At 39.3% G+C, this 15,031-nt stretch overlaps 1 protein-coding gene across 2 annotated transcripts in view; it reads right to left on the bottom strand.

Annotated features, from left to right (window-relative positions):
- The window catches only part of espn (espin), a 35,514-nt gene extending 20,699 nt beyond the window's left edge, over positions 1 to 14,815 (bottom strand). Inside the window, exons 1-7 of one of the 2 annotated variants that reach the window (XM_063465463.1) lie at positions 13,957 to 14,815; positions 11,218 to 11,411; positions 4,077 to 4,263; positions 3,535 to 3,717; positions 2,327 to 2,458; positions 1,267 to 1,522; positions 574 to 866 (exon numbers count right to left, since the gene is read on the bottom strand). In XM_063465463.1, the coding sequence (XP_063321533.1) occupies positions 574 to 866; positions 1,267 to 1,522; positions 2,327 to 2,458; positions 3,535 to 3,717; positions 4,077 to 4,263; positions 11,218 to 11,411; positions 13,957 to 14,256 (1,545 nt within the window). In that variant the 5' untranslated portion in view covers positions 14,257 to 14,815. The remainder of the gene's footprint in view (positions 1 to 573; positions 867 to 1,266; positions 1,523 to 2,326; positions 2,459 to 3,534; positions 3,718 to 4,076; positions 4,264 to 11,217; positions 11,412 to 13,956) is intronic. The other variant, XM_063465464.1, reaches the window with a different exon arrangement.
- Positions 14,816 to 15,031: the final 216 nt, after the last annotated feature.

Here is a 15,031-nt window from a genome sequence, read left to right as displayed (position 1 = left end):
ACTGGCATTAAGATCAAACCCATCACATCAACCATTGTTTGTGCGTCAAGCCAGAGCCCTGCTACGGTAATGAGCAGATTCTTTGCCCTCGTTAGCAATGCTAACACAATAACATCATTGTGGGTATAAGACAAGGCACATTGTTACATAAGAGTTATAGCTCACTGATTAGGCACAAGGGAAAATAACAGCTAATGGCCAGTTTATTACCCCCCCCCCCCCCCCCCCCCCCCCATCCCGCTCCTTCTGTTTCTCTAGTATTGGTCACATCATGTCACTTTTGGTGTCATGATGAAAATTAATGACATCTGAAGTTTAACTAAAAGTGAGCAAGTTGAAGCTGATGATGTGTGAAGTCACATTAAAGAAATCTTCTGCTGGTCTTGCGATATAAATAAGCCAGGCTGTGAAACCCACCTCCTATCCCTGCTGAAATAAATGCACAAACACAAATTTATATAAATATGATTGCTTTCATTTTTCTGTCAGATTTTCCTCTAGGAGAGAAAATATTTGCACAACCTCATGGCACTTCTGACAAACAGCTTTTCCTGAGCTGAACCGGGAGCTTACCGGCGTCTCTTTTTTTTGGGATTTGTTGTCCACACGGCGCAAGTTGCTTTTGACTTTAAGGAACTCGGCTGCCAATGGCTCTTGTGGAGGCTGTGGAGCTGGGTAGCTGGGGGGTGGAGGGGGTGTCGGAGGAGACTCTGGGGGAGGCGGTGGGGGAAAGGGCGGCGGTGGTGGCGGAAGCTTGGAGGCTCCATCATCAGGCTCCTCATTCTTCTTGTGCGTATCGGAGCTGATGTCTGGGTTTAGCATATCCATGTATGCCTGCATGTCTGAAATGGCTGTCTCTGGTGCACCTGTGAAAACAACAGCCTGTTACAGGAAGGAAAATGTGTGCATTTGTAAAACATTCCCTCCAGTCTACATCTGATTACACAACTGAGAGATGAATGAGAAACATGAATGTCACACTAATGACGTCTGCACACAGGCCACTAGGGTGCAGCACTAGTATGGCACCTTTGACATTAAGCAAACTGCTCCATGTTGTTTCCTGTGCTTTGCTGACTGTATTATTGCTGAAACACCATAATAGTAGAGTCAGGATAAAGACTGAAGATAGCAAGCCTTTCATGCAACATTCTTATTATGATGTGATTAAAAGTATATGTAGCTGTTGATCTGATCGGCATTTGTCATTCTGAAATTCTTCAAAAAGATACATATTATATCCTTAATGTGTAAAGAGCAGCAGACCTGTGTGTGCAACTGCGCTCAGCTGAGCAGGTGGGCCTCGTGACGTTGTCAAGCTGCTCCTCTTCTCCCCAGTGCTGGACTGACTGGAGTTGGCTGAGTCGTAGTTGGACAGGGAGCTGGATGGTGAACCGATGTCAAAGTGTGCTGCCTGGGTGGAAGGAGGCATGGTGGTGTTTGGGGAGGACAGGCCAGAGTCTGGCTGCTTGTACTCAAGGTCCGTCGAGGGATCCCGGGACAAAACGCGGTGCTCCACACTCTGCGAGGGGACGAGTTTTATGAACATTCAATTTTCACGATCGTTCAATTTATTCTACTTGGTTGTCTGATATATGGATATCATTTCCACATTACTAAAACAAAGCAAAACGCATTTGTACATTAATTAATTATTTATTAATCATTAATAAAACACATCTGGTTCATTAATTTTTACATTTAGAAAGACACAGGGTCATTGTGGTAGGCTCATAAATTGTCTCTTATTAAAATCTACATGTGCATTCATCAGCTGTTAAATCTCACTGCCACTCAGTCCCTGGTGACTTAACGAGGAGAAGAACAGCATTACAGGCACACTAATGAAACACCTCACAGCTAGTGAGAATGGCTCTGGGGATCTTTTTGCTTTTCCCACAATGCAGGACTCAATTGGCTGAATGCGCCCCATGAGAAAGAGCACAAGAAGAGAGAAATATGTCACCAATGCCAAACGAGCTCTGTGAGAAAGAATTATTCCCCTGGCCACTCAGGAACTTCAGAGGGTTAAGGCCATGGAGAGCACTGTGTGTCAGGTAGCTTGACTAATTATCTGAGTCTGAAGTCTGTCATGGGAGGCAGGTTCATAGAAAGCTAAACATTATTGAAATGTCTGCATTATTCTATCTATCTATCTATCTATCTATCTATCTATCTATCTATCTATCTATCTATCTATCTATCTATCTATCTATCTATCTATCTATCTATCTATCTATCTATCTATCTATCTATCTATCTATCTATCTATCTATCTATCTATCTATCTGACATTTACATTTTTTTAGACATGTTGTACTCTTACCATGTTCTCCACAGTGTGCAGATACTTGGCACACTGGGAGTGGCCATTGTATTCGGCCAAGTCTGCTGCAGTGAAGCCATCCTGGTCCCTTATGCCCAGGTCAACTCCATTAACAACAAGGATCTGACAGCACTGAAAAGCAGACAGAGAAAGTTCCAGAGTGGATTGATGTCAGTGTTTGTGAAACAAGCTGCTTAAACTCATCTTCAATCAGCGACGATAAAATTGTTTACACTCCACTCAGTTCAGTGTGACAGACTCTCAACATGTAAAATGTTTGACATATTGAGTGGATAAATGCAAGGCTTAGAGTACATGTTAACACAAACTGTGTTTTGTTTCACACTGCATCAGACCAGAAAAACACCATATTATATCACCACACTCCCTCACTGATCATCTAATTCACGGCCACGATCTTGCCCCCAAAATTAATGTAAATGTCCTAGCTAAAAGCAAAAATACTTCATGTAGCAGTATCATGCTTTTCTTTGATCTTCTCTTTGTTATCATTCATTTTTCTCTCTCTCACGAAAAAGTTTCTGTTTCAAAATCTACAGAAACTTGGAAATAGTTTAAAGCATGAATTTAACAAGCTTTCTACCAAACACCAGTGGAAGCTGGAATAAGCTTGTTGTTCTCAGACTGAGCAACCTTTGTTCTGCCCTATTGACTTGTGTTTCAGTGAGCTTCTTAAAAGTCCACACTGATCAACTCTTTTGTAAAAAAAAGGGAAAAAAACACATAATCATGAAAAACATAGTTTTCTCTATATACTTCAACACATTGAGCTGACTGGCACACCTGGATGCAGCTAAGTTTTTAGTCAAAGTGGTAGGTATTGAAAACCATAACCAAGATACCATTGATTCAAAACAGATGGCTGCCACATCCACTATGAGTATGTAAGGACAGAGAATCACAACACAACTACAGAAATGATTTGATTAACAATATGTGTTGTTGCACTATATGTCTTCTTTCAATATTTCCAGCTCTGGTAATATTAATGAAAGAGGAGAGGAAAGGCAACAAGAACACATATCAATATGCCAAATTCATCCCAGGAGAGGCACTTTATTGAACTTCTAGTATATATTTTAACTGGAGCGACTCTTTTTTTCAGTCTACTCTGATACAATTCTTGAAAGAGCGCTTCTTTACACGTATTCTGCTACTGCGTTGATCCTATAAGACCTAACACACACCTCAAGTTCACCATTCTCTGCAGCATCATGGAGGGGGGTCCCTCCCCAGTTGTCAGTGACGATCTCCCCACCATGCAGCAGAAGCCAGCTGAGGACCTTTGCGTGACCACGACTGGCTGCAAAATGCATCGCCGTGGCTCCGTCACCATCTCTGTCTGTCAGGCTGATCTCCGTGAAACTCATCTGCAGGAAACGAGATGGAGGTTAATGCTTAGCAGTCATCAGAAAGATTTCAGCTGCTTTTGGTCCAGTTTTTGTGACTCCAGTAGTAAACGGTGGCTTTGGCACATTTTTCAAGCAAATGATGAAGGAAGATTTTGGTTAAAAGTTCAATTATGATGTGACTTCTGGTGATATCACAAGCTATTTTAGATATCACAAGCATATTATACTAATACTACTAATATTAAGTAATTTGCTTAATCATAAATATCAGTATTGTACCTTCACTTGTTCCGTTTAAAAAAAAACCCCACATTTAGCGGGGAAAAATTATTCCATTATTAGGACATGATCTACAGTGTTCTGATAGTCCAACGCACCAGCCAGACAATGACAGTGTTGTGGCCCATCTGGGAAGCAGCATGCAGAGGTGTCATCCCATCATTGGCTCGAATGTTCGGATCCGCTCCACAGTCTTTGACCAGGTATTGGACAACCTCCAGATGGCCTTCCTGGCAGGCCAGGTAGAGTGGTGTGGCACCATTTTTGGTTTGGGAGTTGACAAGGCTGTAGGAAAGTGAATCAGTAAGGAAAATGAAAGACTTCTGCATAAATAGAAAAATAAAAACCAAATTGGTGATAATACAGACCTGTAAAACCCTGTTTCAATGTTATGCTTTAATGTATCATGAAAAAAAAAAAAAAATCTGGTCCATACCAGGTTCTAAATTGGTTTAAAACAACCGCTGAAGAGCAACAACATGTGATATTTGACGTTATTTGTGTAACAAAAAAAGTCCAAACTCCAGAAGCAGTGTGAGAAAAGCCAAGTACACCACATGATTCAGTAGCTTTTAGCAAAAATGACATGAAGTGATGGTTTTCTGACATTGTTGTGAAGGAACTTTGCCCCACTCTTATTTACAGTATTGCTTTAGTTCATTGAGATTTGTGGGTATTTGATTGTATGCAGCTCTCTTAAGGTCCCACCACCGTATTTCAGTCAGGTGTTAATGACTGACCAATACATTCTGTTGTAGATTTGCTGATTTTTCATTTTAAATTGTATTTCAATTGTCACAAAGGCAAAAAACAAAACAAAAAAAATCTCTTTGTGGCAATTCTGACAAAAGATGGCAGTCTTTATACTGAAGAGAAGAAACCTGGCTGTGTCTGCTCCTTACAAGATGATGGGTGTGCACGTTATTTGCCAGCCAAAACATCAGTTTCGTCATGTGTGCACAGAGCACTCTATGAAAATAACCTGAAACAACACAAGCCTTTTCCTTTTAAATCTTCACATGTAAGCAATGGTATTAATCTAAAAAATTGAAAGTGTAGGCTGTAGTTAACAATTAGCTGGGACAGGAAAAGATACACTTGTCAGCATCAACATGCAGCTATTTTGAGAGCAGACAGCAGTGATGCACAGCCAGATCCTGCTCACCTTTATTACCCTTGGCTCCGCCTTCAATGCAAAACCTCATCTGATGCTTGTATCCCTTCTTGTCCCAGATCTTTATAGTCACAACGGGAGGTCAGAGAGTGAACAAACATATCTCCACTAAATCCTATAAGGTAGTGCTTTATTTGGACTCTGACAAATGAGCAAGGAGTCTCTTAAGAGGATTATCACTCCACTGGCTTTACCTGGCTTGCTTTGTGCTCGTCCAACAGTGCAAGTAGAAAAGACAAACTGAGTAGCCAGAGAGCAACAGAAGTTGAGTAAACTGAGAGGCAGAGCTTAAGTGGATGGTTGGTTCCTGCAGAGTCAAACACAAACCTGTCGTGCTTTCCCTTAAAAGGATTTGCCTCACTTAACGCCACATGTGAATGACAATCAGTCAGGTCCTATTCTGAGACAGGAAAAGTATATGCTAAGGAATAACTTAACCTTTGAAGATCAAAAAAGGAGGGCCTATTGGGTGACTGAGAAAAAAGTTCCAAGTAGAAAAAGTACATACTAAATATTTCAAAATAAGAAGGGGAAGTAATCTGCATTCCTGTCATCAGGAAATGGGCAGTCAAATTATTTATTCATGAGTGTAACAAAAGTGGGAACAATTGTATCTGCACACAGCCGTCCGTGTAGAAGAAAATGTCTATTTATCATTAATCATAGCTGAAAATCTTGATGGTTACCAGGCTAACAAAGCACAGTCTCCCTTTGTCACAACTCTTCAAAGTGAAGAGGCTTGAATTCTCTCTACCAAAGAAGCGGAAAACTGGTGTAGATTTCAAAGAGCTAAGAAAGTGCTTAGCCTTGTGTGACAACACAGCTAGCAAGTGGCACAAGGGACGCTACCTCGTCAGCCACTCATGTACACGGTAACAAAGACCAAGGTTATCTTCATTACTAGTAAAGTAATTGGTGTCACACTAATGGCCTTCTTGCTTGATAAAGCTTGTTACCCGCTCAGTGGTTTTTCCCATCTGAATAATGAAGAATATTGTGGACGAATGCATATGATTTATTTAGCTTCCCAACCTGTGAGTTCTTTGTATGAAATTGTATGTTTTTACATATTTCACAATGGAAATCTGATGGCACAATACTTAGCTCTAATCTGCACCTTTTCTATATACAGTAATTGACAGCACAGCCACAAAGGTATAACTGAAACAGAGATATAAACCAGCGGGAACATACAGGGATGTCTGATGTGGTTCTAAATATAAACAACACTTCTGGCTTATATCTTTAACTGACACTGTGCATGATGAAAACTGAATAAAATATACTTTGTTTGGCTTTGTAACCAAACATTATTCATGTTGAAATCTGTGAAAGTATTTATTGATTCACTTTAAGAAACACACTGCACAGATGTTATCCTGATGGCAGGTGTGCTACCTGCTTGATAAAGAAAGAAGCCTGAGAAAGAAAGCTGTGGTTCAGTTGCCCACTAATCTGAAGGTTTGATCCCCAACTGCAGTCTGTGAGATGACGTGACACTGGGCACCTGATTTATTTTTATCATCTGTGAATGAGAAAGTGAGTGTGGGCTGTAATTTAAGTGCTTTGAGTGGTCACTAAGACTAGAAAAGCACTACAAAAATGCAGCCTATTTACACGACTGCCCCTCAGTTTAAACCTGTTTTTATTAACGAGAGCAGAAAGTGGGTCTACTCAACATGTACCAAGACGTTATTAAGAAGATTAAAACAAAAAAAAAAAGTGCAGCTAAGCCACAGGCTGACTAAAAAACTCCACTGGCCTGTTTACCCTTTACTTTCTGTGTATCTGATCACGAATTCAAACAACATTATATTTAAACAAGTCAGAGACAGAATAAACACCGGTTTTGAGCTGCTACACCTGTTGGATTATAACAAATATGTTTTTCAGAGAAAAATGAGAGCGCGTACACATCTTTAGAAAACACACTTAATGTTCAATAATCTTATTAAGTACTATGGTCTAAATAAATGTTTAAACTAGTTATAATGTTCTGTCTTTTCTTATGTTTTTCAGCAGGGAGGTTTTCCCGTGCTCTTGATGCTCAGATCATCAGATACATGAGCGACACCCGACCCAACACAAGGTTATTTCTTGGAGGGAGAGGACATGCTTTGTTAATAGAAATGGGTTTACATTCTGGATTTCGCTAACCATTTCAGTCATAACCACTCCTGTTTCAGCAACTGTTACGCAACACACCTGCGAAAAGCAAGAAATAAACAAGCTGATTTGATAAAAGGAATCAAATAATTGATGCTTGTTCCTTCTGCATGTTTCCAGAGGAGGTTAAGGCGGCCACTTTTCTGGATTATCTTAATGCAGAAGTGCAACCTTTTCGACTGCATGTAGAAACTGTGGCACGGCCAAAGATCTTAAGCTGCACTAATAGATTGCATAACCTGTCTGTAGCCTCTCACGCTCACTCCCTCCTTCACCATCTCACATTCATTCACTCTTTTGTGTACTGAGGCTATCAGCAGAGACACAGCCCAGGAGGGTTTTCGTTTTCGTTTACTGGGACGTGAGTGGGGGTGAACTACCAATTTAGATGTGTATTGTGATGTGTATCTGGAAGTAAAGACGCTAATGTGTCACGGTCTGATTGCGCACCCAAACAATGATGTTTGTTGCCATTCAAAGGGGTGTGTTCTTGCTTTCATGAGTTCACGAGTATCAAGCTGATTTTTTTAAAGATTTAAGCTACATGTTATATCTATAAGGATGAATAACCAAAAACACACTATTTGTCAAACCTTATCCACATCGCATCATTTGCTGATAATTTGTCTGTTTTTTGGGGGACACTACAGACAACTGATGAACAGTATTTTGTAGTTTGTAACTGGCGTTAGGCCCTTAAACTACCAAATGACCTCCATAAATACTGATGACGATTTTAAAAAAGAAATTCCAAATTTGGATTCATAAGACGTGTTGTCACTAATTTGCAGTCTAGTTCTTGTGTAATATGCCATACCTCAGCCTTTTCTCCCTGTTTGCCTTCCTTAAGAACAGCTTATTGGCAGCCACAGAGACCATTTCTGATGAGGGTTTAGTGGACAGTAGATGGATTAACTGAAGGTCCCTGTGTCAGTTCCTTAAACTACTTCCTGTTCATTAGGGATATGATTTTTAGAATCTGTTCATTAGTTGTATGTAGTTTTTAAGGCCTGGCACTTCTTCTGTCTTTCACTTGTCTGGTTTCCTCAATTTTTTTCAGGACTTGTTGCATTTTCAGTTAAAAGCTCTTTGAGAATCGCCTTTCTGGTGCAGAAATACTAATTTATCCCTGTCAAACTGTGTTACGTTTGTTATTTTTCATAGATTCAACTAGAAATAGGAACAAATAATGTGACAGGAAACTACTAACAAAGTGCCTAAAGATACAATTAAAAACTGCTCCTTTGCTAAGTTGTTTGTTATGTGTAGACACAAAAATGGTTCATCTCTTGAGTTATGTACAGCTTTGATACTTGAATGATTCATATTTCAGTGTTAAGTGTCTTACAAAACAAAAAAGCAGCCAATCTCCAAAGAAAAATTAAAGGACGCTCAGCAAGCCTCAAAGACTATTGCTTGCAACTCCTTGGAGGCAAAGTACCAAGAAATGAGGTGTAGCTCAAGACTAGTAAGTATAGGGGGAAATACTCTATGAGGTCTTGTATAAAAATATTCACTCTTTTGATGTTGTATAAGGAGTTCTTTCCTAAACCTTAAACCCATTGGTTTATACTGATGAACAATGCTGTGAGAGTAAAAAGACCTCTTGTTCTGGTTGGTGTTGCTTGCTTACTATCTGTCAGTAAACAGAGAGAGTGGGTCTCTGTAGCCACTTTCTCATTATGTTGTACCATCATTAGGCTGTGACGATGTAACAGAAAGAGTCAGATTATCCTGGTGATTTTTTGCCTCTTAAAACTCATTAATACAAATTTGTAGCTTGTAATAAACCCTGAAACAACAATTTTATCTCTCGGCTGCAAAGTTGCAATCTAAACAATGCCCGAGGCTACTGCTTAGAGAGCAGCTTGTCTTTTCAGATGGATTTGTTTTCCTCATTATCTTATCACCAGTTGGAGCTACTGTGTGTCACCATGGTGATGGTGGTAAACAGCAACAGTGGGAGGGGTGATGGAGAAGAGTGAATGAAGCCCAGCTATCGGGGAGCTAACATGTCCATGAGACTCATTAAAATTTCAGATGGTATGCATCCATCTGGGGTGCAAACACACAATATTGGAGGGTCAATGCACAAGGCTCATGCTTGTCATTTTAAGTCAGTCTAGTTCTAGAAAAGAGTTTGGGTTAAAGTACTGAGCCATTATTTCATTTCTGTTTCTTTATGGTAGCAGTATGTAATTCTTACTGATAGTTGTTCAGATACAAGCACAAAGAATATCCTTTCACTGAGCAGTTAATGTTTTCTGTTTTATAACTTTTATAGTATGTCAAGTAATAATAGAGCTAGTGATGGCTACAGCAATAAACAAACCAAACGACAGTCATGTGATTGAGCACCTAATCCATGTATGTGGCTCAGGGATGTGTTAACTAACAGTCGTACGTGTTAGCTAAATGCATCTGACACGAGTGCTAAGGCAAACTTTGATTGTAAAATGACGACTGATTTCTTTAAAAGAAGAAGAAGTAGAAACTATACAGACACACACACACACATACACACACATATATATATATATATATATATATATGTATATATATATATATATATATATATATATATATATATATATATATATATATATATATATATATATATATATACATATATATATATATGTGTGTGTGTGTATCAACATGTATAAAAGATGTTATCTGGTTTTGCTGCTGCAAAGAACTCAACCAATGACTCCCTCATCATGGCACTAATGCAGTGGTTATGAGCAAATATTATCTCTGGCACAGATGGGTCTGACACTGCACTGATTAGGGTAAAATTCATTAGGAGGCAATCACCCATGCACATATGCACACATATCTTACAATTACTGGTCAATTAACTGTTCTATAGGCTGGTGTTGTATTTAAAACCTGTAATGGTGCTGTCCATGTCTTACCTCAGTAGGACTTGTCTTGTTAAATAAAACAACATTTAAAAAAATTATATAAGTTAATGCTAGTTACATATTCACAAATGTGCTGTTTTTCTTGGACTTCAGGTATTAGGAAATCCAATATTTAGGACTTTTGCACTGGTGTTGTTAATTGATTAATCAAGAAAATAATCTGATGATTAATTAATTATCAAAACACGTTTTTTTTCTTGCAGTTTACCATCTTTTTAAAATATGTACAATACAATATATACTTAAAATGCAGCTATATGAAGCATGAATGGTGCAGTAGTGTGCAGTATTTTGGGAAAGTTAAACCACCAAGAGGTTTTTTTTCCCTTTGTTTTCAAAACAATATATGAGCATTTACATTATAATAGGTAGCATTTAGTATCAGGTATCAAATTAAATCTTTAAGTTCAAGTTACTTCACACTAGTGCCAAGTTGTACTCTACAGACTGTGAGTGAAAGTTGGTGTTTTCGGCTATTTCTGTAGCAGACTTAAACATTTTAAACCTCGGAAAAGAAATAAGAGTTGATGTGCTAACCTTAGTAAATCACAGTACGTCATTTATCAGCGGCAGACTTTCTAAGTGGTCTTACTGAGTCTGAAACCTGAATCTGTGGAATTGATCTACTGTTACATATTTCAGATACAACAGCCCTATGCATTAACTTTCTGTTTTATATTCTTGAACATTTGATTGGATATGCAGTTAAGAAAGTGAACTGCAATTTGTATACATATCGCAGTCCATATGCCCCTCCCTAATTTAAATACAATATTATAGAATTTTTGTTGAGCATTTTAAAATTTAGGTGGTGGCACCCGACTTGCTTTTAGAGATTTTGTTCTAAATAAAGGCATCTGTAGTTCCTGCTCAAAACATTAACTGAAATCCTACAAGTTACCAAAATATATGACTATCAATCAACAGCAGGATGAAGACAAAATTATGAAGACAATATCATGTTGCTCTTACTTTGGGCTGTGCCCCAATAACAGTCGGAGAGAGGGCAAGTCTCCCTTGGCAGCAGCATAGTGAACAGGCAGGGCACCTGTATCGGTGGGGGTCCCAGGGTCCACCTCACCATCCTTCAGCAGCCAATCGGTGATCTCATGGTGACTGAAGCGGGATGCGAGATGAAGAACAGTGGCACCAGAACTGTCCCTGGCCTGTAAAGCAAACAAATAAGGAACACGCTGAACTAGTGAGTCCTGTAATCCCTCCTTTTAAAATAACTGTGACCAACTGTCAGCCTGACTTTGCATTATAAAATGATGATTTGATAACTAATTTAATTTGAACTGGTTACTTGTTTTTCCAGAAAACAATAACCTCCAGCAAATAGTTGATACCCATACTTTTTTCTAGCCACTTTTACTGGCTACAAAGTATAGTGTACTGTTCACTGTTACGGGAAGGGGAATCAATTTTTATTTTCTGAAATAAGTAAAAAACCTTCACAACTTACCACAGTAGCAAGAATATCAAGCACAGAATTGCTCTCAGTGCTATAAAACAATTAGCTTTAACAAGAGGCAGACCAATAGCTAACACAGAAAACCTAAAAGACCAAACTTGTGTGGTCCTTGAACAGACATGTCATCTGTTAACATCTTACTAACACAGATGCTTAGGTCTGAGGTAGTGCACTGGTACAGACTAATGGTGTTAGCATCAAGTAGACTCATGATCACAGTTTCGTAACACAAACAAGAAAAAAAAGAAAACAAAAGTGAAAGCCAGCATTAACCACTCAAGTGTACTGAGAGTTTTGACTACATACCAGCCATGTTACCACTTCATCTGTGGGCACTCTTTGTCACTTGAAGATGGAGTGCTTATGACTGTTCTTCACGTGGATAACTTAATACTGCAGGGTTGTAGGACTGTGTTGTACTCATAATAACATAATATGAATTTGTCACTTTGTCAGTTTCACTTTTACCTCTGCTCAAGAAGGTGAAGATAAATGAGACCCATGTGGGTGAGTCAAAGCAAAGCTCCTCCTCCTCCTCATTATCATATTGGTTACATAGGTAAAGTCTAAATCTGAATTTCCTTTTAAGGGCACAAATGATGCACATCTGTGTATCTTTCTGGAATATGCAGTACACTACAAAGAAAATATACAAGAATAATTTTTATGTGTTTATACATTTAAGTGTTGTAAATTGGGGCCACGCCAAACTGTAAATCTGTATCTTGATATCTGTATTTCATGAGAAATTATACATAAGGCAAAGCTCAGCTTCAATTTGAAAAGACTTATATCAACATAGAATAACCTTTACAAGGTGTCCACATTTTGGGATTTAAATAGTAAAAGGCAAATCGATTTAAGAATAATCTGAGATTCAAATAAAGCAAAAATATGCCCTAAGATCATTCTCGAGTGGATTTTGCACGTCCTCACAAGTTTTCTGCTCCTGTTTTCATATTTTTTTTTAATAGAAGTCTAATTTTTATTTTTGCAAGGCATCTTTGATACCTTTTTGATAGAGTTGTGCTTTTTGAGTCTCATCATTTTGGGGGTCCAGTGGTTTCTTAAGTGACACTGTCTACACTTTACTCTTAATATCATCAGAAAACTCCACATGAGTCTAAATGTCAACAGACTAACCTCCATCAGCTCTTATGTGTATCAGCACTAAAAAGACACGCAGCTGCCCAAGAACTGTGTTAAGAGGGATAGAAAACTCCTCAAACAGGCCTTTGAGTATTGATTAAACCTCCACAAATTAAAGCTGAGAGATTTAATGTATTACCTAAGAAGAAAAGACGAGAAACCCACTGAATACTTATGGTATGGATTATATTATTGTGTTGGAGCTTTTACTATGACTCCTTCCCAGGTGAAAAAACGCCATGCGCACAAATAGGAACAATAAAAGGTTGAAAAGGTTAATAAGATTTATTTCATCATGTGAAACTTCAATCACAATCCTTACAGCACCAAACACCACCCCTCATTATAATATCAAACTACACTGTCATTATGTGTTTCTTTTTGTGCCTTTTGTGAGTCACTGTTTTTACTGTACAGGAGATATTGGATTTGCAAATCCAGTTTTGCATACTTTATTACCATAGAAACATGACATAAGACTGAAAACTAGGTTTTTAGTCTTAAATTTTATTTTTTTTTAAAAGTCAAATTTTCTGTGTACTTACTTTACTTCTGGTATTTAATGTAATTTCTTTCATACCTACAACAGTGTTTGAATTTGTTGCATTTTACTGTCTTACCAAAACAATATGAAAACAACTTTCAGGGCCTTGTGAAAGAGGAAGGTCCCTTTTTGAAAAAGACCAGTGGGTTTTTAAACCTTCTGCTTTTATAGTCAAAACCTTGAAGATTACAAGAGAATTAACAACATCATCAGGACATTTAGAGCACACCAAATGGACTTGGGAGCAAAATACCTGACAGTGACACAAAACACCCCACAAACCCCACAGAAAGTAATGTTAAAATAAAAGCTTAAGGACTTTATTCCTAAGGAGAGGGATTTTAATGTGTATGTTAGGAAATAACGTGTAGGTTTAAGACACTATATTATACAGATATAATGTGCTTTAAGGAGGAGAGCTGATTCAAATGGGGGTTGGAGTAGGCTCCACAGATGAGAAATGACAGCCAAGTCGGATGAAGCAGAGTTAGGCTACTGTCTGCTACACTTTTAGACCGATCCAGCTACAACTGTAGTAACTCACCTCTGGCCGACATCCACCTTGGGTCAGTAGCCACTGTAGGCATGCCAGGTTGCCTGTTGCTGCTGCGTCGTGCGCCGGGCTTGCCCCGTTATTTGCCACACAATCGCCCGGCAGCCCTGCCTCCTCCACCAAAAACCGCAGGCAGGCTAACTTCCCCGCCCGGGCTGCGTGGTGGACGGGCGAAGCTCCCAGCGCATCCTTGACGTCGCTGGTCAGCGCATTTGCCGCTAATTGCACTTTTAAAGTCTGCACGTCCCCCTGCCTTGCGGCCAGCAGGGTCTTGTCACCCTCCACCACCATGACTGCTGAATTTTGCGCGACTCCTTCCCTCCTTTGGTTGCCTCCGTTGACCCGATCACCGTGCAGATAGTGCGGATAGGGTCAGAGTTGTATTTATAAATGAGTGGATCATGTCAGTAGCCGGGTTAATTTTGGGGTGGGGTGTTGGTGGGAGAGACGCTCGGTTATCGCTCCATGGGTCTTCCCAAAGCGCTGTTCAAACGCAAGATCCCTTTTTGTTTTCCAGGTAGTGCAATATTTACATGCTGAAATAAAACTTCATACCCGACTGACAAACTAACCTCTTTCTTAGGCTTTGTCTGGCCCGACGTTGTAGCTCAGTAGGTTATCCGCTGTCTGTCTCCAATAGCATCCACCTGTTGCACAAGTTGTGTTCTGGGTTACCAGCCGGTCTAAACTATCATTTCCCCCCAAATTAGTTTATTAACCTTTTTTTTGCTGCTGAATAACTATCGCGTATCATGCGCCCCAGGGAATATTCCGCTGTGTTTTTCTTCCTATAGCAGATGGCGACATGGGACTCAGCGCCTGTTAAATAATCCATCAGGGGGAGGATCACTGAGCCTGTTACAGGTTGCTGCTTTCTGGAAATCGGCTCAGAAATTAAAGGAGCAGTACGTACATGCTACTTACAACTCTGGATATACATTAATTATGCTGCTGGGGTGACGGTGCTCGTCGCTGCCAGTCAAAATAGACCCACAAGGAAACATTAATTCAGCAATGGACTTTTTGAACACACCCCAGATCCTGTTTGCAAACAGCATTAATATTA

The sequence above is a fragment of the Pelmatolapia mariae genome, linkage group LG20 (assembly GCF_036321145.2).
Source record: "Pelmatolapia mariae isolate MD_Pm_ZW linkage group LG20, Pm_UMD_F_2, whole genome shotgun sequence".
In the NCBI taxonomy this organism is placed as follows: domain Eukaryota; kingdom Metazoa; phylum Chordata; class Actinopteri; order Cichliformes; family Cichlidae; genus Pelmatolapia; species Pelmatolapia mariae.
This window is presented reverse-complemented; position numbering and strand designations above follow the sequence as displayed.